At 42.9% G+C, this 23,878-nt stretch overlaps 1 protein-coding gene across 8 annotated transcripts in view; it reads left to right on the top strand.

Moving 5' to 3' along the window:
* The first annotated feature begins 924 nt into the window (after positions 1–924).
* BCL2L11 (BCL2 like 11) overlaps positions 925–23,878 on the top strand; it is a 34,771-nt gene continuing 11,817 nt past the window's right edge. The window contains exons 1-2 of one of the 8 annotated variants that reach the window (XM_033144986.1): positions 925–1,081; positions 6,643–7,067. In XM_033144986.1, coding sequence (XP_033000877.1) covers positions 6,668–7,067 — 400 coding nt within the window. In that variant the 5' untranslated portion in view covers positions 925–1,081; positions 6,643–6,667. Of the gene's footprint in view, positions 1,082–2,187; positions 2,227–4,821; positions 5,182–5,217; positions 5,770–6,396; positions 6,522–6,642; positions 7,068–23,878 lie in introns of those variants that run through there. The other 7 variants (XM_033144985.1, XM_033144983.1, XM_033144984.1 and 4 more) reach the window with 7 other exon arrangements.

The following is a 23,878-nucleotide window of genomic DNA, read 5'->3' as shown; positions in this document are numbered from 1 at the left end:
GGTTCCAAGTATCACCAGTTTTTCTTCTGTGAAAATTGGATTTCCAAAATGGATGGGGATCTCTGCCTTTATCTAACACATAGCGGAGGATTCTGCCCCATCCCTAGTGTTGAAAGGAGAGCAAACGGGGCCTGTTTGCTCAGCTTTTGTAAAAAAATGGAAGGGGTGGACCATATTGCCACTTGCCTCAGGCAGAAAAAATGTCAGGCCAGCCGTGGTCCAACAAAATTTGGAGGACCACAAGCCAATCCCGGCACTTGTCAGCTCTCTTAAAAACCATTGTCTTGAGTCTGAGCATCTTCCAGATGTTTTTGCCAAACCTCCTTCTTGCTTCTGGCTTCTGAACATCTCACACCCCCTTCTGTTTCAAATTAAGCAGTCCAGAATAACTACCACCCACTCTGGTTTCATACTCAGCTTGCCTTTGCATCTGAACCTTCCTCCCCTAAAACAGATTATGTGCGCTTCGGGAGGAGAGAGTTAAGAATACAAACAAACAAATATAAATATAAATAAAAGCACCTGACGGCAGGCGGAACGGCGTTTCTGTTTGCTTTAGAAAGAGAAACTTCACCCCTGTTAAAGCATCGTAACGAGTCGCGCTATACAGTACAGTACTACGGTCTCATCAAGCTCTTGGCTGGAGGAGGCGAAAGGGCCTCGGAGAAACTCTTGCTTGGTTTCGAAACCAGCGAATTGCTTCTCGTTCGTGTCTGAGGGAAAGAAAGAAAGAAAGAAAAAGCCGTCGCCACCCTGCATGGAGCTGGCGCGCGGGGTTGTTGTGCAAGAGTTTCCCGCTAACTTCCACCAACTTCCTCCCGAGCCTGGCAGTGGACGAAGTTGTTGTCATCGACGCAACGCCGGCTTATTATCAGTTCTGCATGCCGGCTCTCTTAAATACATATTTCTATATCTATATATCTCCAGCCTCCCTCAAGCGCGCGGGCGGCTCCGCCCTCAGGTGATTGGCGCCAGAAGAAGCCTCCCGCGCAGGAACGAGAGCGGGAGGCCGACCTGGCAACCCCAAGGCGCCTTTTTCCTCCCTTCAGGCGCGCGCGGCGTGGGCGGGCAGCAGCCGCAGGCAAGTGGCGGGGAGTCCCGGCGGCGGCGAAGGGCCGGCTTCGGGTCTTCTCCTTAGCCGCCGTCTTGGGAGAATGCCGGAGGAGGAGGAGGACCGCCCGGCAGCCTTACCCCGTCCCGTCCCTCTCCCGCATTTCTACTCGGCCGCGCGGTCTCACGCCGGGCCAGACCGGCAGGCCGTTTAGAAATAAGGCCGGGCGTGAGGAAAACGCACCTCGAGTAATCGGTGCCGTTTAAAAACGGGCAGAGGCCGGTGGCGCCGAGGCGAGCGGCGGCGGGGGGGGGGGCGGTGTTGGTGGCGGCGGGAGATGTAAAAATTAAAACAATAATAATAATAATAATAATAATAATAATAATAATAATAAAGTAGGCCCTATTTAAAAGTGTGGCAAGCTGTAAAGGGGGTTCTTTACAGGAGAGCCAGTGTGGTGTAGTGGTTAAGAGCGGTAGACTTGTAATCTGGGGAACCGGGTTCTTGGGCTAGTCACACTTCTCTGAAGTCTCTCAGCCCCACTCACCTCACAGAGTGTTTGTTGTGGGGGAGGAAGGGAAAGGAGAATGTGAGCCGCTTTGAGACTCCTTCGGGTAGTGATAAAGCGGGATATCAAATCCAAACTCTTCTTCTTTATGGAGAAAGGGGGCGGGGAGGAAGAAAGGTGAAGAAAAGGTGAGAGAAAGCGTTCCTGAAGTAAGGATGGGTCGTGGTTTATTTATTCAAAGGCATTTGCACTTCTTTAAGCCGGCCTTGGGGTGGAAATGGTGGTGGTGGGTGTGAGCAAAGTACTTCATTTATTACTGTATTTTTAATATTGTATTTGGATTTTTCAGCCCCAGGTATCAAAAGGCTTGGGGCCTTTCCTGCCTGCCTCTTGTAAATCTGTCTATCTATCTATCTATGGGACGCAGGTGGTGCTAAACCACAGAGCCTAGGGCTTGCTGATAAGAAGGTCGGCGGTTCGAATCCCCGCGACCGGGTGAGCTCCAATAAAGCGAGATGAGCGCCGCAACCCCAGAGTTGGGCGCGACTGGACCTAATGGTCAGGGGTCCCTTAACCTTTTTATCTATCTATCTATCATCTTAACACCCTGAAAATTGTCTCCTACCAGGTAGCCTAGATGTAAAGTTGGGCTGTTATGACAAGGAAGGTGAGTACTGTATATTGATTAAATGGGACAGTATGTGACTGGGGAAGAAGGATTTAAGAGGGTTGTGACATACTGAATGGAGAGTGACTGAAGTGAAAGGGCCAGGCAGTTAAAGAAAGACAAGAAACTTTATATTTGGTCCTAATGGGTGAGGGTGAGGGAAGGGGACCCTACTGGTGACACGTGTGCAAGTTTGGAACAGGCTCTATGGTGGTGGCTAGCTGGATTTAGGACCATGGTGGTGTGCAAGGATGTGGAAAGTTCAGTCCTTCCAGGGCAAGTTATGAGGGCACATGTCCAGTTTAGTTTCTTGATGGAAAGAGTGAAGGATATAAATGTACTAAATAAGAACCCTGGACTCCCTTCTCTACATTTATTAGAGCATCAGCTTCCTTCTTTCAACTTTGGTATTAATTATATTGACTTGATGTATATTACCCACTTCCTGCCCAGCATCAACACTGCACACACTATCTTTTCTCCCACTTTTCTGCTCTTGCACAACAGTCTCTTGTGCTACTTAATCTCTAGTCCCAGTCCTCTCAGGTGCTTACAACCTGACTATTTTTAAAAATAATCTGAGTTTTAAAAACCCCCAATCTAAATGAACCTTGGCTTTTTTTTTAAGGCCTGCGTTATAATCGGTTGAGGGCACCAGAACTTAATAGTATCGTATAGCAGATCAGCACTGTGATTGTTTGGACAGGCAGCTAGCTAAGGATAGGTAGGCCAGTAAAAAAGAAAGAAAAAAGGCCTGTTACCAATAAGGCATGCAAAACTTGGTTGCATTGTCACTGCTGCTGGTGCTTCCAGTTTGTGAAACAACCTTAGGGTGTCATTTTTATATTCAACATTTCTATCCCTGCCTACTCATCTTCCTAGAACCTTAAAGCAACACCATCTTGTGAGGCAGGTTAGCCTGAGCATTAGTGACTCACCTGAGACAAGTCAAGGTTTATAACTTAGAGGAGTCAGATCAGGATTTCTCAAGCTGAAAACTGAACAATGCTGCACTACATTCCTTTTTTACACATTTTTTGCAAGGTTCTTTCTGGTTGATTGAGCTATGGGTAGGGGGTTACTTTGTGGAGGAATGAGAATGTAAATAATAGAACTCACATTTGAGTCTTTGGAAGCATTTGGTGGAGTACAAGGGCCGAAGGAGGCATGATGACTGCTTGGAGACAGTGTTTTGTGAGAATTGTGTGGTGAGGACAGGACATTGTGGGAGCAGATCTGCAGTGCTGTGTGCACCTCATAGTGTGTGCATGGAGAATGAGTTGACTAACATATTGAGGGACTTCACATGTACAAGAGAAGGCATTTTGGAGGGAGAAATAAGGCATGTGCTACACTTGTGTGGAACTTAAATGGGTTGGGCAGGGGCAAAAGTAGGCTTTATTTCACCTGGGTCAAAGACCCAGTTTGGCACCCTACATGCTTTTGCATACACACTACACAGGCTGGGAGCCTCAATGCGCCCCTCTGAAGGCTTCACTCAGGCAAAAAAATGACTCTCCCCCCCCCTATGGCTGAGTTGGGAGAGGAAATTGACAATTTATGGAGGCTAGGTGAACCTGAGGATGAGGATGCTAGCTGTAGAGGGAATGAAAAGGAACATTCTGTAGGGTCTTCTGTGGGTTTGATAGGTATGCCATTTCAACTGGAAGTTTTTGGGTGGGGAAGAGACTGGTTGACTGCTGTGGTTGCAAGAGGGCCTGTTTGCAGAAATGAGTGGATTGCTGACTGAATGGGGACAAGGTGTGTGTGTGTATGAGAGAGAGAGAGAGAGTGTGTGTGTAGGGTGATATATAAATTTAATAAAAAAATAACAATAACAATATATAATACACCAATCTATTAAGTGTGAGGATCTGGTAAAGGTGCCAGCTGTAAGGATGAATGGGGTGTGGGTGAGACAGTGTGTAATTTGTTGTGGGGGATTTAAAGAAAAAATAGGAAAAAGGCTGGTGAAATGCCATAGCATGCCGTGAAGGAGGAGAGGAGCCTGCCCTTGGATTGGTAACAGATTCTTTTTCAAACCAGTGATCTGAGGGTGAGAGAACTGGGCGTGGGGATACTCCGGTTAAGGGAGTAAATAGCCTGTGGGTGTGGGTTTGTAGGGATGCTAAGCAGAAGCAGGGCGGAGTCCAGTCTTCTGGGTGAAGCTCGGACGAGGTGGGGGCATTCTCTCGATGCATCCGTGGCTTTGCATCCGACGAAGCTTAGCTTTCTTCCTCGAAAAACTGGTGCCGCGGTAAATGCGTTGCCAGGTTTTCTCGGGTGTGTGCGCGCGTGTTCCTTCCACATTCTTTGTAGGGTTCTCCCCACCCCACCCCCCGCCGTTTAAAAACAAAAGTGGAATGTGGGTCGTCGTGCCAGGGCGTAAGAGTGGCTGCTGCTCCTGCAGCAGAACTACGTCTCAATCGTCACCACCACCAGTGCCGCAGCGGCAGCGGCTCCAGGAAGCTCCTGAGGACATGCGAGAAGGGAGGGAGGCGACGAGTGGGAGTGAGGAAGGCGGGCCGCGGCGCAGAGCAGGGTTGTGCGCGCGCGCCCTCGCCTCTCCCTCCCTCCCTTTCTCTGGCTGAGTTTGTAAACACAACCCTCGCGCTGAGGTGGGCGGAGCGCGGCCGCCCTGCCGCTCCGGATTGGCCTCGAATTCTCAGCGAATGTTTTTACAGTGGCGACTGGGCGGGCGCCTAGCCCTGTGTTTGGAGAAGCGGTCAGAGCGCGGCAGTGCCCTCCTGGCTGGCTGTGTTTTGTGCGTGCGGTGAGAGCAGCGGCAGCAGCAGCAGCAGCTGCAGCGGCGGAGAGCTTGTTCTCCCGGCGCGCGCGCGGCGTGTGTATATGTTTGTGCGCGTCGCCCTTCGCCTCTGCCTTCGCGGAGGAGGCGCGGGGTCAGCCTAGGGGAAGTTTTGGGTTTGCCTCGGGATGACTCAGACGCCATAAAGCGTAAGTAGCGGCCGGGGGATGGGTGCGTTTGCGAGTGTGTGTGTGTGTGTGTGTGTGGGTTGGGCTTGTGGGCCGGGGTCTCTCGGTGTGCGTGCCTGTGTCTCCACCCCTTTCTTCTTATCCCCTCCCCCTTTGTGTGTGTGCGCGTCTCTGGGTCTGTTATTCTCCTGCCTTGAGCTCGCTCTCCCTTTGTTGGGTTTCATAGTGGGAAGGGATTTGTTCTCCACGTTCCCGGTCGGTCTGCCGACCGGTGTCATTTCCCAACGAGCACTCTTCAGATCGAGGAGAGGCGACTTGAGCTTGCAGTTGAATTTATTTTCAAGTCCCAGCGCGGGTGTTGCCCCCACCTCCCCCTCTCCTGCTCCCCTCCCCCCAAAGCTCCTTCCCAGGCATTTGCCTTTGCATGGCTATTTTTCCCACTACTCCCCACCTTTTTGTTCCGTGCTTGTGATGGTTTTTCCAACTTTTTGTATGCGCGTCTTTAAATTGACATTTTTCTTCAACCTGTTGTTGGTTGCGTCTCAATCGGGCAACGATGGAGCGCTTAGTCAAGTCACGCTAGACATTTTGGAAAGAAAGTAAATAAAGGTGAGTTGGAGCGGGTGGTGGTGTCTCCTCTTGTCTCCCTGCCGGAGTGACCGACTGTGGTTCGTTTCTTGCTGTTCCCCTTTGCCATCGACCGAAACAAAATGTAAATAAGAGTCGCCGTGGCGTCTCGAAAGGTTCCGAAGTGAAACGTTTCCTTGCGTCTTTTTCTTAGCCCTATAGCAGAGAGAAGGATTTGGTGGCGGCGAACCAGCCGTAGAAAGGATGAGGGGAGGGGAGGAGTGAACGGAGGAGCACTTTGCAGTGTACAAACTCTATTGTTGTGACGCACTTTTACAACTGATTGCTCTTGCCAAACCTTCCAGACTTGCTGTGATCAGCATATTCAGTAGAACAATGGAGAGAGAGCCTGGCCGACTTCCCCGTCCTGCACAATCACGGCATCGACTGCTCACTTAACATTTCAACACTGTATCTGATCCTCCTGTCTAATGACTTGGAGAGGATTGGTGATCCAAGTTAATATTCGTTTTTCTTTCTTTTCTTAGCCAGTTGAACCATCTCCCCCCTCCCCCACAATCAAACTTGGAATGCTTGCTCAGCTGGCTAACAAGTTTTGTCTTCAAACTTTTGTTGTACTATACTTGTTTTTCTTTTCATCAGGAGAAACTTTTTTAATGAATGATGTTGGACTGGATAATACAGGTTGACATATTCAACAGTGCTCACTTTTATTTTTAATTCTGGCATGCTAGTTAATTTGTACATGAAAAGGGGATGGAAAACACACAGTGGTTTGTATTTGTATTGTATTTCTTAACGACTGCACTGCAACTCCACCACTATTACCTAGTCTTGGGTGAACATTATGTGTAATTTCAGTTGCCTTTCTCTTTTTCTCGTCTTATTTTCCAGGGGGAGAACACAAATAAAAGGCCCAATGGCAAAACAATCTTCTGATTTAACTTCTGAGTGCGGTAGAGAGGGTGGACAATTGCAGCCTGCTGAAAGGCCAGCTCAGCATCTTCGGCCTGGGGCCCCTACCTCCTTACAAACTGTGTACCAAGGTAATCATTCGGGCGAGCGGGACACTTCATCACCCAGTAGTCCTCCAGGACCACTGGCACCACCCTCCAGCCCTAGTCCGTTTGCTACCAGATCCCCGTTGTTCATTTTTGTAAGAAGATCCCCACTGCTGTCCAGATCCTCCAGTGGGTATTTCTCTTTTGACACCGACAGGAGTCCTGCACCTATGAGTTGCGACAAGGCCACACAGACTCCGAGTCCCCCGTGTCAAGCCTTCAGTCATTATCTAAGCGCAATGGGTAAGCTAGACCATGGTAAGAAACACTTCCACTTGTGTTCTGAATTCAGCCTGCCTGTGAAACTTTCATTTCTTTGTGTGTGTTTGGCCTTATATGAACTCTGAAAGGGGGTCAGTTAGTGCACTGTAGTGGTTGAGAGACTGAACTGTGAGCCATGAGGTCCACCAGTTCAGGTCTTTCCTCTGTCGTGAACTTGCTAGGTGGCCTTTTGCAAATTACATAAGCACACAAGAATAGCCATGCTGGGTCAGACCAGTCGCCTATCTGGCATGCTGTTACCCACAGTGGCCAACCAAATGCCTGTTGAAGCCCAGAATCGGGACAGAGGAAATAGCAGTCTCTCCACTTGTGCTCTCCAGTAGCTGGGGCTGAGAGGCATACTATCTGTGGTATAGGGGTAATATAACTGTGTGGTTTGACAAATTTAGTGGGTAAAGTGCTAAATAAATGCTAGGGATTACACACACCCTGTATATGCTATAGGAATAGTATGCCAAGAAGTCAAAAAGAAACTGCTTTTCTGGGATATTTCCCAGTAAATCAGGAACTTACTGTATATTAAGCGGCACTATGATTCTTCCACCCTTTTATTTGGAGTACTGTAATTTCAGTGAGGCTACTCTGGAAGAAGTAAGGGTCAAGCTGTACATGACACTAAATGTGCCACTTGTAACATGAATGTTTTTACAGTACTAAACAACTATGGAGTAGGGCTGATCAGGATTGGCACTGTGGTGTGCTGGAAGGGGGTTGAACAGTTTCCTCTGGTGTGTTGCCCCTGCTCCCTTAGTATTGATCCTAGAAGTGAAACTTTCATTGATGCTAATGGAAACTTTTTTACTGGAGCAAATAGTAGTGGGGTGGGGAGATTTTCACTGCACTGCAGTAGTGGTGGAAATGCTCCCTCCAGCACATTCTCATCAGCCCCCGCCCCCCATCGTTCCTCCTAGTCACTGTTTTAAAAACATGCAGAAAACAGAAAATGATGTGCTTAGTGTCCTATATAACTTGGTCCTAAGTTGAAGATTGTCATCAAAACATCTAACCTGCTGCCTATGCTTTTTTCAGCCATTGCTTAGAAGCGCAGGAAGGTAGCCTCTGCATGTCAGTCATCACCCTCCACAAGGCACCTAGACATTTTCCAGTAATACACAAGCAGTGGCACTCTTGACTGGAAGTTACACCAGTTTCCATCCATGGTGGCCATCTGCCATCTTAATTTACCCAAAACACAATACCTCTGCCTATAGATCAATTGAATCTTTTGGTGTCCCATGTGGATTACAGATCTGTGAAATTACAATGCCATAGACCTATGTGCCAGGGCATTGCATTTTGCATGTCTTAAAATGATGGACAGTCACCATGGATGGGAGCCAAGTTTGGCTCCTGTTCAAAGGCAGCACTACTACTCACTGCTGAAAAGCATCTGGCAGAGGTCCATGAATGGTGATGCAAATGGCTTGGATCAGTTGGGCCACTGGGACCCGTTCTGGCCAATTGCTGGTGCCAGGCATGCAGTGACTGGAATCGGCTTCTCACTGCATACCTGGTTTTCAGGCGTTCAAAAGGTTAGATTACCTGTAAATTGCAAGATTTGGAATAAGTGAATGCTGAAAGTGCAGGTGATTGGTATTGGCAGCCCCATGTGTATCCCAAGTCTAAAATTAAGAGACTGCAGTGTTCACTATGAAACAAAGTTGAACCCTCACACGGATGATGGGCTGCTTCAGATGTAATGTTTAGACATAGTTTGGTGTTACTTGAACAAGCCTAGGTGAGTTTCAAGCCTGTGTGGTCCCCTCCTCCCTCTGACACAACTGTGAATAGGAGTTTGGAAGCTTTCATTTCCATTTGAAATGAACCGCAGGCTGGCTTGCCATGTCACCTAAACCTGAAAAACTGGTTAATATTAACTATGGTTTGCTGGGACAAGCCAAATTCAAACCATCCATTTCAGATACTGTAGTATGAACGTCTTGCATTGACAGGGAGTTGGGCTAGGTTACCTTTGATGCCCCTTTCAATTATGGTTGAAATTAACATCAGTTTAGGGTTCAGATGTAATGCTAACTGGTTAACCTACAATGGAAGTAAAAAACTGCTGTCCTTGCAGGAGTTATCCTAACGGTTTTGTGTTAAATATGCAAATTCTCCCAGTGGGATGTACAGATCACTTAAAGCAAAGATGGGTGAGGGGCCTGTGGTCCTTCAATTGGAGTCCACCTCCCTTCAGCATGACCAAATGGTCTGGGATGATGGGATTTGGAGTGCAGCAGCATCTGGCAGGCCGCCAGTTACCCATGTCTGTCTTGACTTAGATGAGGGAAGGGGGGCTGCAGAAGCTGTTAAGTCCATCCTGTGCAATATGCTTCAGCATGGTGGGTTTCTTCTTCTTTTGAGTGCTGAGGTAGCTTGGGAGGGGGGAGAAATGAATGCTCCTTTTTAATGATACTTTTTGTGGTCTAATTTTGTGTTGTACATCATTGAACCAATGATTATCAAAAGCTCGAAGCACAGACATGCTCTTAACTTAGTATACTGCCAAGTGCGTATATACCTTTTAAAATGGTTTAGCTCAATATTGCAGGCATGTTTATCTTCCCATTTTTACCATGGAAACTGAAGGCACTTCCTGAAAATTCCACCAATCAGAATCTAGAAGGGAGAAAAATCCCTTGTTTGCTATAGCCTCTTACTGCTCTGATATTTTAAAACGTATTGGAGCTTATTTTTCCGGCTTAGCTGGAAATGTAGAACATTCAACACACTTGGAGAAATACCTATGCAGCTATTGATTAGGTGATAAGGCGATGACATTAATAAAGGTGGTGGATTCTCCTTCACTGGAGGTTTTTAAGCAGAGGTTGCATGGAGGTTTTAGTTGAGATACTTGCATTGTAGGGGGTTGCACTGTGTGACCCTTGTCCAATTCTACGATAAAGCAGAATTTGTGTGGAATCTGCTTGTAACTTGTTTTATAAAATTGCTGCTGAACTGTACAGAATAGTTGTTACCATTTCTGCACAACATAAGATGCTTTGTTGCCTTTTAACAGTTGTATGATGGGTAGAAATTCAACTGAGGAACAATGCTTCTTTCCCTAGTTTGGAGATCAAGTGGTGGGGGAGAGCTGACTTGTTTAATCTCCATCCGTAGCGGTTTAAATACAGAGAAGCTGCAGGGGTGGATGGGGAGAGGTGGCAAGCCTAGGAAAGAATGAAGTTAAAATGTGAAAAGGGACTTTGTACACTGTTGGAAGGCAAGCATGTAAATAAACAACGCTTCTAGCAGTATATCACTGGTGTTTATTTTAAGGAATTTATATACTGTTTTTCATCCAAACTTCACAAAACATTTTTACATAAAAGCATGAAAGCAAAAAGCATCAACTAAAACTATACAATAGAACAGCAAAGTGATGCTATATGGAGAACTTTTTTGAAAGCTACCGTAGATCTTGCCTCCCTTCAGGGCAGTGTGGTTCCTGAGTAGCCCAGCAGTGGCAATTTGAGGAGAGGGAGCCCACCTTGCTTGGAACATTGGGAGGATAGATGGCTTCATTGTTTAAGTAAACAGTTTTACCAGAAATGGGTGCTACTCTGGACTTTTTATTTATTTAGATTTTATTTCTATATATATATATTGAGGAACCGGGGAATGGAACTGCAAGTGATGAAAATGTCAAAACATTTTTATTATATAGATAGATAGATAAAAATAGATAGATAGATAAAAATAGATAGATATATGGATTACCTGCTTAACCTCTCCTCCTAAATGGCAACCCAGCCCAAAAGTCTGAACATTTTTGTGGCAGATGGACAGGAGGATTTAACAGCCTCCTGAGGGAAAAGAATTCCAGAGTCCTGGAGCAACTACCCAGAGATGCCACCTGGTATTCCTGGTGACTTGGCTGATATTTGATCACTACACAGATGTGTTCAGCTTATATATCAGTGGTATTGTAGTACAATCCTGCACAGACCTAAGGAGCCAGTGGAATGTATACTTCGGATAGTATAAATGGGATTGCTGCTTGAATCTTGTCCTGAGCAAAATAGTTTATAGTTCCTGCATTCCTTTTTGCAAGCAATAGATTGCTGCTGCTGCTGCTGCTATTGTGCTGATGCATAAGCACAGTCCTTCATTGGTAAGTGAAGACTACCAAGGGAGATTAAGTTCTTCTTGGGTGCCGCTTCTGCCTCCTTCACATGTACTTAGAATAGACTAGGAGGCGTGAATATGCTGAGTCACCTATGCACATCAAAAGGCTATGATCCCAACTGCCTGTGGTGATTGTGTTTGGAGTTGCTACATCTGCCTTGCTTCTGCAACTTCTATAAGGTCTATCCATCTGGAACCTTATATCATGCTGCAAGTCATACATTTGTCTCCCCGCCCCCTTACCTTCCTTTTTCCTTCTTGCTGTGGGCATGAATGTGAACTGCTAGCTCAACCATTTGTATGTGTTTGTGAAGGTGTGGCAGAGTCACATGTCAGTTTCTTAGCAATATGTGATCTGTAGCTAAGATGTGCAAACTGGCCACGACTTGATGGCTTCAGGTATCCAAATTTTGTTTTATGAAGTGGGAAAGTAGGTGGCCTTGAAAGTGTAGTTTGACAGACCTCCATTTCAGATGGAGGTAGTGCACATTTTGATTATTCTCAGATTTTTCCTGTCTGCAGCTAGATACCTTTTTGTAAGTAGTGCTGCTTTGACAATAAGGGTTGCTCCTGATTGTTGTTTGCCATGTATGCATGACAGATCATGTAGAATGAAACATTCAGAATTCACTAGGCAAGCTAGCAGCACACCTGCTGCAGAAAGAAATCTGGGTTCTGAAGCTTAATCCTATGGCCTTTTATGATGACCATATGCACAGCAGAGATTTCACTTTGTATATGGCTTCTTCTCTTCACTACTAGCTTGTGAAGGTTTTTCTTTTTGTAGCTTCAGGCAAAGTTTACATCTCAGTTTACAGTGATGAAGGGGAGGGGAAATTTCTGTGTTGTGCAGTTTATGTAACCACTTCCCTTTCTTCATATTCCAGGTGAAAGTTGATTTTAAGTTTGACTTGTTTTCAGTAGAAGTCAATTTGTTTATATGTCAATTTTAAAAAGTATAATATTTGTGAAAAGGAGACAAAACTGCATGTTAAACAGTCTGTTTGAACAGTAAACTCAGATATAGGCCATTGCAGTACAAAATATGTACACAGTGGTTGCAAATGCGCAAAGCATTTTTATGGATCTTATTTTTTACGGTATTTGTTACATTGCCCTGAAATAAAAAAGGATGAGGGGTAGAATAAAAAAATGTGTTAAAACAAATAGTAAAATGTCCTCTAAGGCCCTTTTAGCATTATTACTTTATTTATTTATTTTGAGATTATTGCAAGTTTCATAAGCTCACTAGAAGAGAATGCTTGGTTTGGACAAAATATGCAATCTTCAGAGATCTTCAGATTGCTGTGAGATGTTTATCCTAAATTATACCCCCATACTGCATTTCCTTTGTGTTTGAGAAAGGGAAAAATCTTTTTCTTTAATTCTTTTAGAAATTCATGAAATGGACACCATTCCAATCTCATCTTCCTAGAAGTTGACTTAAAACTAAGTCAACTAAAGATTCTTTCGAGCACAGCTTAGTACAGATTGAGAGCTGCTGTTCTGTGAGCAGAAGGGCTCATTTCATTTCTGAAATTCATTCTATTCCAGCAGGCTCCCCAAAGGATGAAGTGGTGATGGCAGGTGATTTTCAACTATATCCACTTACCCTCAGTGGCCTCCCACACTGGTCTGGATGGTACCCCAGACGGCTACAATTTTTGAGGGGGGGAGCACTGCAAGAGGAAGGAGAAATTGTTGAGAGTCATCTCTCCTGTTCTGCCTGTAGAAGCGTCCAATTAGTGGAGTTCTGCTCTTGGCAACTCTGGATTCAACCCATTATATAGTTGAAGTTCTCTGGAACCATAGCAGCTAAGGCCTTGATTGTATAGATCAGGCACCCCCAAACTCGGCCCTCCAGATGTTTTGGGACTACAACTCCCATCATCCCTAGCTAACAGGACCAGTAATCAGGGACGATAGGAATTGTAGTACCAAAACATCTGGAGGGCCGAGTTTGGGGATGCCTGGTGTAGATACTGCATTTTAGGGTATAAGTTCGGTGTCATAACTGAGTGGATTCTGAGATTAATACCTTTTAGGGAGGGCAGAAGTATGAATGACTTGTGCATCCTCTTTTTGGAGTTCTGGTGTAACATTTGAAGAAGAAAGGTGCACATCTGGTGCCCACATCTAACCAGGGGAAGAGATGTTTGTGTGTTTGTTTTCTTTTCGGATAACCTACTTCAGGATCCTGATATCTGAATTACATTTGGGTGGTATCTTCAGAAATGTGATTTATTTAGATTAGAGTCCACGAGAAGGTAACTCAAGCCCAACATAACAACTTTCACTATAATACTGCTCTTATTGTAAATTCTATTTTACTTGTCCTTTATGTGATGAGCCTTTTGTTTAGACAGTACCACCACATCAGATTGCCAATGTGCATGCTTCTTCATACTGGAAATTTGCAGTATATGGAATATGGAAATCATGGGGAAGGTTATAGACTTGGTTTCATTGTTCTCGGTGCCTGTTTTTTTCTCTGGAGCAATTTCTTCTTTGTGTGGAGGCATAGTTATGTGAGCTACTCTCTACCTTCAACCTTAAGTCAAACAGGCTAGACACAGCTGTATCACTTTAGTGAGAAGCAAGGTCTAAATGACTGCAGCAGCATGGACAGTCCTTTAGGTAGTGTTTTTTTATTATAACAAACAAATAAAATGTTACATCCTGCTTTTGTCCTGGTTTGGGATTCAGGGTGGCTTACAAATAAAAATACAGAACACAGCTAAAATAGAAGAGTGATAAACAAGATAAAATCATTTAAAAGTATTTAATCACTAATAAAATTCAAACAATATAAAAACGAATCTTATAAAAAATAAGAATAACAACAACAATATGAACATCACAGCACCAGACCTTTCTTTAAAAACAGTCATTTCCTAAAGGTCTGTTGGAATAAAAAGGTCTTCATGTGCCGGTGGAAAGACAACAAGGAGGGATCCAGTCTTAACATCTTTAGGAAGGGATTTCCAAAGTCTGGGATCAGCCACCAAGAAGGCCCTTCAAAAAAATCTAATGATGGCATTCATATTGTATAAGCAAGCTGTTTGATTTCTTTTTGTCTGCATCATGTATATGCAGGTGTTCTTATATATAATTTTTTTATTGGGTGTTTATTTTAAAAATTAATTTAAATAAATAGTGGGTGAATTGACAGTGTCGTAATTTGCTTGCATGAGTTACTCATTCTGTTACTCCTTTGAAATCTTGGGTGGTAGTCAAGTAATTTTACTCTAGAGTAGGCCCATTACTAAATTAGGCTCATTAATTTCAGCCTGAGTAAAACATAGTTGAATACCACCCCTATTTTCTTCAAATTTAAACTTGTAGCATGATATTGTCCAAAGGTGCTTTAGTCTTCCCCCCCCCCTTTACAGTATATTTTTAAATTTTTCTTAAAGGTAAAGGCCTTTAAGAGGCTAAGGAAGTGTTCCTGCTCCTGTTGTGTGGTTTCAAGATGGGGCTGGAAATAACCCTTGCCATGGGGGCAGCAATTCGATTGCAGCCAGCTTTAGTCATGCTCTGAGTAGACCCTTTGAACTTAATAGTCATTACTAAGTTTGATGCACTATTTTCAGTGGGTCTACACTGAGCATGACTAACTTTGGAAAAAACCCAACCATAATTAATATCTTTTGTACTGGAAACAACACTGCATGAGCATTGTAGCTTTTACCATTAAGTTTATTTTAAAGGTTAAAGCTTCCTTGGGTTACCTTGCATTATTGTAAGCTTACTAGGACACCCACCCCATCCATCCCACACATGCAGACTATGCAGGTGCAGAAAATAATATAACTCATAATCTTGGTTGGAATTACTTCAATATTTTATATGTTGGATCAAAGTCAGGTCTTGCTATATAGGACGTTTGAACATAGTAGATTTGACATATGAACTGACTAATTTTGAGTTTCGGCAGCATCTCTAATAAATGTGTATTTTTCACTGTTCCAATAAAGGAGCTTCAGCTGATTTTAATGGAATGCAGCTTTCATCAAATAGAGTTGTAGCAGTGTTTTCCTTTCCCACTCCTGGGATGCTGCTGCTACATTTCCTGGAGTTCACTAGAGGTCCTTCTGACTCCAGTCCAACATGTGCTGGCAGCTGGAAACAGCCAACGTTTTGCTTGCTCCGCAGGCAGCTAAATGACCTCTCAGCCAACTCTCCTGCTATTTCTTGCTCATTCTGCGCTATTCTGTGGAGAAAATCAGGGAGGAGATGGCGTGAGGCGGAAAGTGGGTTACTCCCTGCAAGTGGTTTGCTCAGCTTGCCTTAATATTCATCCATATTTAGCCTGCAAAGAAAAAAAATGCAACTAGTTTTTCTTACCTATTTTAAGACTTCCATATTCTAAAGAAAATTGAATGGTTTCTTAGTTGTGAATTTGGGGTGGGATTGATATGCTTAGTGATGATGTGTTATTTGAAATATATGTCTCTGTATAGCTCTGGAAACAAATAATAATAGGTTGTGTCTGGGACTTGGTCTGTAATTGAATGCAATGAAACTAGAAATCTTGCTGCAATTCTGGGTGGATACAATAGGCTACGGCTTAGAATAATGAAGCAAACATCTCTTAGTTGAACTAGCTTAGTTGCTAGTGATATCTAACATTCTAAGTTCTTGCCTTGATGTGAGAATTTGCTTGTGTTAAGTTGTGTGGGCGAATCATATGGGGACCCTTACCTCAATCTATAAAAAAGATGTGGGCATTTATGAAGGCTTGAATAGATTTTAACAAATCAGTGACGACTGGCATTTAAACAAGTTTTCAATTTGACACATAGACTAAGAAAAGAACCCTAAAGAAATGGGAGAAGAGAAAATAGTTCCCCCCCCCCCAACAATATTGGTGGTGATTTTGAGCCACCTTACACTATCATTATTGTGCTTTAAGGTTGGTTTCAAGCAGTGTTTGCAGAGAAAAAGTACTTTAGAACTTAACAAGAAGTGTGAGTTGTTAGTTCCCGCAGCTGTTCGTGGCTGCTTCCAGAAGCCTTGGGATGTTGTTAAAAGTGTGACTCTACTGTAGAGCTGGACACCATTTATGAAGAGAAGTAATAGGAAGAGAAGTAAGTAATTTAAGGTAGCTGGATATATGCTGCAAGTCTTTTTGACATTTTTTTAAAAAATGCGGGCAGGGCTAACTTGGATTCATTATGTATCTGCAAAGATTGAGGAAAACTTTCTGAATTTTTTCTGAATAAATGTATATTCACATCTTTGATACATCTGTGCTGGAATAGGGCAGTAAACATATGTTTGTTGATAAAAATACATATTTGACAGAATTCTGTTTACATTGTATAGTACAGCTTTGTATGGTATATGAGGTTTTTGGGTATAGACTAGTTTCATATTGATACTGTGCTGTCAACCTCAACTGTACAGAAACTATGAGTCAGGCATGGTACAAAGATTTGTATATTTAGTTTCTGTGTTGCTAAAGGCACTCTAGTCTTTTACGGATGTTCTCAGCAATTTCATGATTTAAACACTTTTTGATTAAGTGAAAGTTGAGATTCTCTGTTTCCAAACAGGGACTTTAAACCAAATATTGCAGCTATTGTGATGCAGTATTATACAAACACTAAGAATATGAGGAATATTTACTTTTCCTATTTTGCCAGTAGCTATTTGAGATAAATCTAGAACACTGATGGAAATTATTCAGTTGGTAAAGGAAGTAAGCAATTTATTCTAGAAGCATAAAGAGCTCAGCTGCGTTACTTAAGATTTATGGCATGTTTTATGTGCTGTCTTTAATGTGACTACATGAATTGTCATATTCACATGAACAACGTCAAAGTGTTCCTGACGTCTTTTATTTCTCTTCCAAGAAGCCAACACGCCACTGCCTAGTTTACTTTTTTCTGTGTTTTAATGTGAATACCAAGTGTGTATATATTTTAACACCCCCCCCCAAAAAAAAACACCTTTGGGTCTACACTCTGAGCTGCATAGAACTTCTCTTGTTTAATACAAAGAGCACAAATGAGCTGTCTACCACTTCCCTATTGGAGACTCTCATGTTATGTCAGTAGTGCCTGATGGGTGTAGAACATCTGCACTTCCTTTTAGATGTTCAATTTTATTCAGGAATGAACTCATATTGGGAGCGCAAGGTCCTGTAAGCCTGTTTAGATGCATACTGCTCTTCCTATTTAGTATCAGTCTGTAGTACTGTGCACTACTGCCAAATGTATGAACTTGGAAATCCTAACCTAGCTAGCTATTATGATTGGAAGAAGAAGAAGAAGAAGAGTTTGGATTTGATATCCTGCTTTTCACTACCCGAAGGAGTCTCAAAGCGGCTAACATTCTCCTTTCCCTTCCTCCCCCACAACAAACACTCTGTGAGGTGAGTGGGGCTGAGAGACTTCAAAGAAGTGTGACTAGCCCAAGGTCACCCAGCAGCTGCATGTGGAGGAGCAGGGACTCGAATCCGGTTCCCCAGATTACGAGTCTGCCGCTCTTAACCACTACACCACACTGGTGGTGTCCCTTTTGAACCTCTTGCAACCTTGTTGTAAACCATTTTGATGATGTGTGCAGCTGCTGTGTGAGAGTAACATCATTGCATCACTAGTGTAATGGCTCTGATGATGCCCTGTATTGTGCATTTTATGCTGGCACAGTTTCAGAATTGAACAGTTACACCTGAGTCGTTCTGCTGCCAAGCAATGAGTGCTTGTAAAATGCTGTCGTATGAGTATCTTTGCCAGCAGAGGAACATTATGTGGTAACAAAGGAGAAAGCCTCCTCTGTGGTGGCACCCTGAATACCCTCCCCATAGATTGCAACTGGTGCTGGACAATATAATCCTTTTAGCACCAGGTGAAAACCTTTTTTATTATTTACTCAGACATTTTAAATGTTGGTTATGCTATTAATTAGCTCTAAGGGTTTTTTTAACTGCTTCACGGGCTTTTTCATCGATTGATTTGTTATTACTGTATTTTATCTGGTTATGATGAGTTTAGTCATGCATTTTGCACAATGCCCTGGTATCTGTAAGGATGAAGGTTTAAAAGTATTGAAATAAGTGTGGTTGGTGTTTGAGAAAAATCAAATAGTTATTTCAAGTCTAACTGGTATTATGATTTGTTATTACTCTGTGTGTGTGTGTGTGTGCGCGCGTGCATGTGTGTGTGTATGTATGTGTATGCACTAGTAGTAGTAGTAGTTATATTTATTTATATTGCACCTTTTTAGACAGGAACACAAGGTAGCTTACAGAAAAAATAGATATAGTTGAGTACAATGCAAATAAAATGTTCGCAATTCATATACTCGTGAACAAAAAAAGACCTAAGAGATTTGCAAATGGTGAAGTAGTGGTGGTGGTGGTGGTGACGGACCACAAATGGGAAGGTGATACAAGATATAAAACCCTTTAGAAATTAACTTAAATTTGATGGCCAATATTTGACACTCAGTGCCGGACTGGGTAGATTTTCCTGAGCCAATCCCATTGAAATTAATGGGCGATAATCAGTGTTAGTCACTACTCAAAGTACTGTATGCCTGTTAAACTAAATGTACTTGCACATCTTAAGCCTATTGATTTCAAAGGGTCTGCTCTGAATATGACTTGGTTATCACCCACTGAGAGCTGTGATTGGGTATCTGGGAAGCTGGTATGTTTGACTGTTTAAGTCTCTCCAGTGGAGATTGTCTAAAGCAGAACTGAGGCTCTCAAGATCTTGCATGGTGTGTCTTAAGAGACAAGTGATACAGAGTATGCATGTTGGGCGTCCTTGCTCTGCAGCAGTGACTGTATATATTACATATAAAACTTTTGTATAGTAATACTGAGGGAACATAACCTGCATTGTTTGAATATGGTTTCAGCCATGTGTGTTTCAAGTGGATCATATTAAATATGAATGTTGATATTGTATCTCCACTTTGTATTAGCTAAATGACTTGATGCTACTGATCGTAGATCTTGCAGTACCACAGAAAGTTATTTATGAAACCCTCAGATTGATTTCACTATTAACCACATGAAACATTATATTAATTTCTTTACTTCCAGAACCTGTCATTTGAAGTCAATATAGGTTTTTGATATGCATGCAGTCCCTTAGGTCCCATGACACACTTAGATTTCTTAGGCTAGTTGGTTGGACAGTTCTGCTTTTGTGTGCTTATGTGAAACTAACATCTTGTCAAGTTATGTAGAAAGTCTAAGCAGGTGGCTTTTCAGGAGAAAAGAACATTCTTCCTGGAGGACCTTGTTATGTCGAGACTTCTGTGTAATATGCAAAATGGGACTTGCCAGTTGTGAGTGTTTGGTTTAGAAGTAATTTTCTGCCTTTATTTCTGATACAGAACTTAGCTAAGAAGAACAAACTGTTCTTGCCAAAGTCTTAAAAGCATTGTTATTTTTCTAATAATTTTTGACAATTGGGTAGTTTTGCAAAGGAAGTTGTTGGACTCAGTCTCATCAGCCCCAGTCAGTATGGCCAATCATTAGGCCATGTTGTAGTTCCCAGTGACATTTGAAAGGTCGCAGTCTCCCCGTTCCTGTCCTACACCAATGACTTCAAAATAGGCACACAGAATAAAATGCTAAAAGGTGTGGAACTAAGCATGGCAAATAAAATGCCAAGTGTGCACAATTTCCAACACAGAAATTACTATTGCATGGGAAACTTGTTTTCTGTGTGAGAAACTACTATGGAAATGTTGCAGCACATTTTCCAGTGCAAAATGGCAGTGGTGCCTTCATCTGATCAGTATGAATTTACCCACATACCTCTTGGCTACTCATAAAAAGATTGTGGAGTGTGGTGGGGAGAATTTGTCTGAAATTGTCCATTATTTGTCAGGGTGCTGAGGCACCTACCTCTGTATATTTCCCGTTGGCAGAGTGAGATTATTTTTGGCCAAGTTGCTACAAGATTTGGTTCTGCTTGGTCTTGTGGCAGGAAATGCTAATGGGTAGTTAGATGTCCCTTTTCACCACATTTGTGGCTTTGTTTAGTGCCTGTCAGCTTTGCCAGTTGAATTTTCTGCCTTGGGCATCAAAGTGTTTTAGCTGGCACCGGGTGGCAATGTGGGGTGTGTGTAAGTTACATATGACATGGGGTATCAGAATTTGCTTGAGTGGCATTTGTAGTTTGAGATTTTCCTGGGATTTTTCTTTGTACTACTATGGAGTTAAATGGATCTGGTCCATTTGGAGTAGGAATTCGAGCTTTTGTTGTGAAGGGTATGTGTTCTTTTTAAACTTTCCTTGCTGTGAGTGTGACTTTAGTGCTAGATTGTTATTTTTATGGCTTGTATCCTAAGTAGTGCTAAGTCTCTCATTATGTTAGTGTGCTGATTTACACTTTTGCAGTGAACTTCTCCCCCAATCCTTTGGAGTAGATTTGGGGAGTCAGGGGAGGGAGAGAGTTCCATTGCACAAGCCTAAATCCTTGGATTCACCCATGTCTTCTCCATTATAAGCCTTTGAGAGCTGCACTGATTTCCACAGGAACTGTGTGACTAGTTTGTAGTCCCTCTACATTTGCACATTTGGAGAGTTACCTGCTCAGGTATGCTTTGTGATGATCAAATCAGAGCGAAATAGCTTGTGGGGTGTGGGAACAAATATTTATTATTATAACATGTCATCTGTGGAGAACTCTCTTAAGATTTGCTATGGCAATATCAGTGTTGTTGGTTGGCTCCCTACACTTGTCTTTTAAAACGTCTAGAAGATTAGGAGCAGAGTAAGCCCAGTATTGCAAGGACTTTACTGAATGAAATTCAGCAGCTAAGCAAGTGAGTAAAATTGGGCCTGATGCAAAGTCTGTTTTGAAAACCGATCGGTTATTTCACTACTATAATGTGAAAACAATACATCTGTAAGCCAAGCAAATGTTAGTCTGGCTCTGAAGTAATTTTTCCATACAGATTGAAGCCAGGCACATTTGCTTAACGTTTTCACTGCTCTGCTAGCTTTTGATTGTTTTGAGATTGGAAGCTATGAGTATTCCCTTATGATCCCTTTATGATTTTAATGCCAAGTTTGTGGAATACTTTGTGTAAAAAGTGCTGTCATGCTTGCTTACATTCTCATTTCATGTTGAGGGGGGGGGGAGTCAGGCTAGGTTCATAGAACTGAAAAGCACTCAAAAGGTAATCCCACCAGAACCCCTGCAGTGGTAGTACTGTGTTGATTGAAATAATCTTGGATAGATGTTCATACAGTCATCTCAAATGCTGGTATTTATGTGCCGAAAGCTGTTCATTTTGCTCTCCAAATTATATGGCATTTCTTGCTGTACATGGTTAGCATTAATATCTGCTGCTTTTAATTAATAATGCTTCCTTGTGTAATATGTGCTTTAGAATACACTCTCCATTTGCTTGACTAAGGATCACTCTTTGTAATGTCACTGCTAAGGGATACTACTTAGAGCCAAATTACATTACATACCCAAGTTCCCTTCATAAACAAAAGAGTGCTGAGAGTAGCGTACAGGATTTGGATGGTGCTCTAATGTGTGGGGAAGAGAGTAACAGGGCAAACAGCAGTTTGGGTTGTGTGTGATTTTTAAGTTGGGAAATTGAACTGACTTGGGGCTTATGGTTAACCCATGCTCCCTACACCATAACTGCTATCCAAATCTCTCACATAAATGTCTGTGCCCACCCATACATGGGAAGCTGCATTTTGAAGGAAAGAAACTGTGTAGTTTGGCCCTAAGGGTCCACCTATAGTCCAAACAGATCCTAAAGCAGCTTTTTTTTAAAAAAGCTAACAATTTTTTTCTCCCACCTTATGCACAAGTAAAAAACAAAAGATACCTTGTTCAGTTGGAAAACTGAAGATTTCCTCATTGTGCGCTATGACACTTCAGTGCAGTTAATCATGGGTTCTGTAGTGCACATTGCATTCTCCTTGCTGAAAAAGGATTCAAATATTTCCATTTAATATTTGGTTATAGAGAGGCATGTGTTCATAGTTTAAATATACAGCTGTAGTCCAACCTGAAAAGTGGCTGTTGGACATAAAGGCCACCTTGGATGTCAAAAACATAATTACATATAAATCCCTCAAGTGTGTCTGATTTAAAGTGCAAAAGGGGCATGTAGACATGGGACATGGAATTCCTCCCCTCAAGCACAACTTGTCTCTCTGCATTTTGTCCCCGGATGTCATTTTTCTCTCACTCTGTCTCCAGTGTGGGAAATTGGTCTGGCTGGGAGAAAAATGGCTAAGGCGGAGAGGCTGTGTGAAAGCAAGTGGCAGTCATGTGGAGAGTTCTGTTACTCTCAACCTTGGGCACATAAAATCAGAGAGTCCCCTCCCTATCTTCTACATAAGTCTGGCAGACCCATGCTGGCATGTATAGACTGGTCCGCGATATGCTATGCAGTGAAGCATTTTCTGTGGGTGTCTGGTAATCTTTCTGTCAGCTTTTCTAGTACTGTATACCGAACACAAGCTGAATGACCCTGTTGTTCCCTCTAAATGAATTACTCCTTGATACTGAAGGGCCAGTGAAGGTATTGGGCAGTGATTCCATTTTGCTTCATGCTTAATGACAAAAACATGAGTCAGTTACTACACTTAATATTTGAGGCGAGTATTGACTGTTCTTGTTCATGTGCAAAAATTGAGCCAGGGGAGGGGGGGGGAATGAGGTAATACTTAATAGCACCAGTGACCAAGCGGTGCCCACCAGAAATTGCTGTATTTCAACTCCCATCATCCCTCGCTATTGGCCATGATGGTTGGGAGTTGAAGTCTAAGAACATCTTGACCGTGTTAGTTGATGTCTTGAAACTTCCCTTGCCATTGTAAATAGGAAAGGCATGCAATGTACTGCAATCACACTTTATACATTCCCATTTTGAATTGTCTTGTTAATTAGATCAGTCTTTTCCTTCTAAAGAGCAAGGTTATGCACACATAAGAAATCCTTGCTTTGGTTTGAACTAGGTTGTCCCTTCTACTGCTCTGTTTACTGCTTTTTGGATGTTTCTGGTACCTGTCCTATGAAAGATAGCATACCATCGATGTGCATGATGTACAAGAAGACCAGTTCCTAATACCTTATAAACCTATTTGACAGAGTTGAACATTGTATCAGAGCCCTCCAAGAGGCAGAAGCAAATCTTGCTCTTGCATTTGAGAGTTGTACTCCTGTTACCTTTTATGAGGGGCACAGAAGGGGCCCACCCAGTGGGGTGGAGCCACAACACAGGTGTGCTGATGTGCTTACTAGGAATGAGAAGGGGCAGGGAGATCAGTGCATTGTGGGTGCTTTTGGGCAGGGGTTCCATGGTACAGGATGACATGGGAATACTTGGAACTGCTTGTGGTAAATTCAGCTTTTGCTTCATGGTTTCTGTTGGGGGACATAATCCTTCAGTATTGAAATTCTGATCAGATTCTGATTCTCTGATCATTTGTAAATCTATGTGTTGCTACACGCTTTCACTGGATGTTTTTGAGGGTTTGCTGTTCTATGCAGGTCATTTAAGTCTTAGAGAACATCAGTTACTATTTTTCTCTGGGTGGGGAGGTAGCATATGAAAGCCCATTGGCAGTCGTGGATTTAGTAAGCAAGGAATTGAAGCTTCTGATGCCATGGTAACTTCAATGTAAAATATAATCCCATGCTTCTTCGTGACTA

Source organism: Lacerta agilis, chromosome 3 (genome assembly GCF_009819535.1).
Source record: "Lacerta agilis isolate rLacAgi1 chromosome 3, rLacAgi1.pri, whole genome shotgun sequence".
Taxonomy (NCBI): domain Eukaryota; kingdom Metazoa; phylum Chordata; class Lepidosauria; order Squamata; family Lacertidae; genus Lacerta; species Lacerta agilis.
This window is presented reverse-complemented; position numbering and strand designations above follow the sequence as displayed.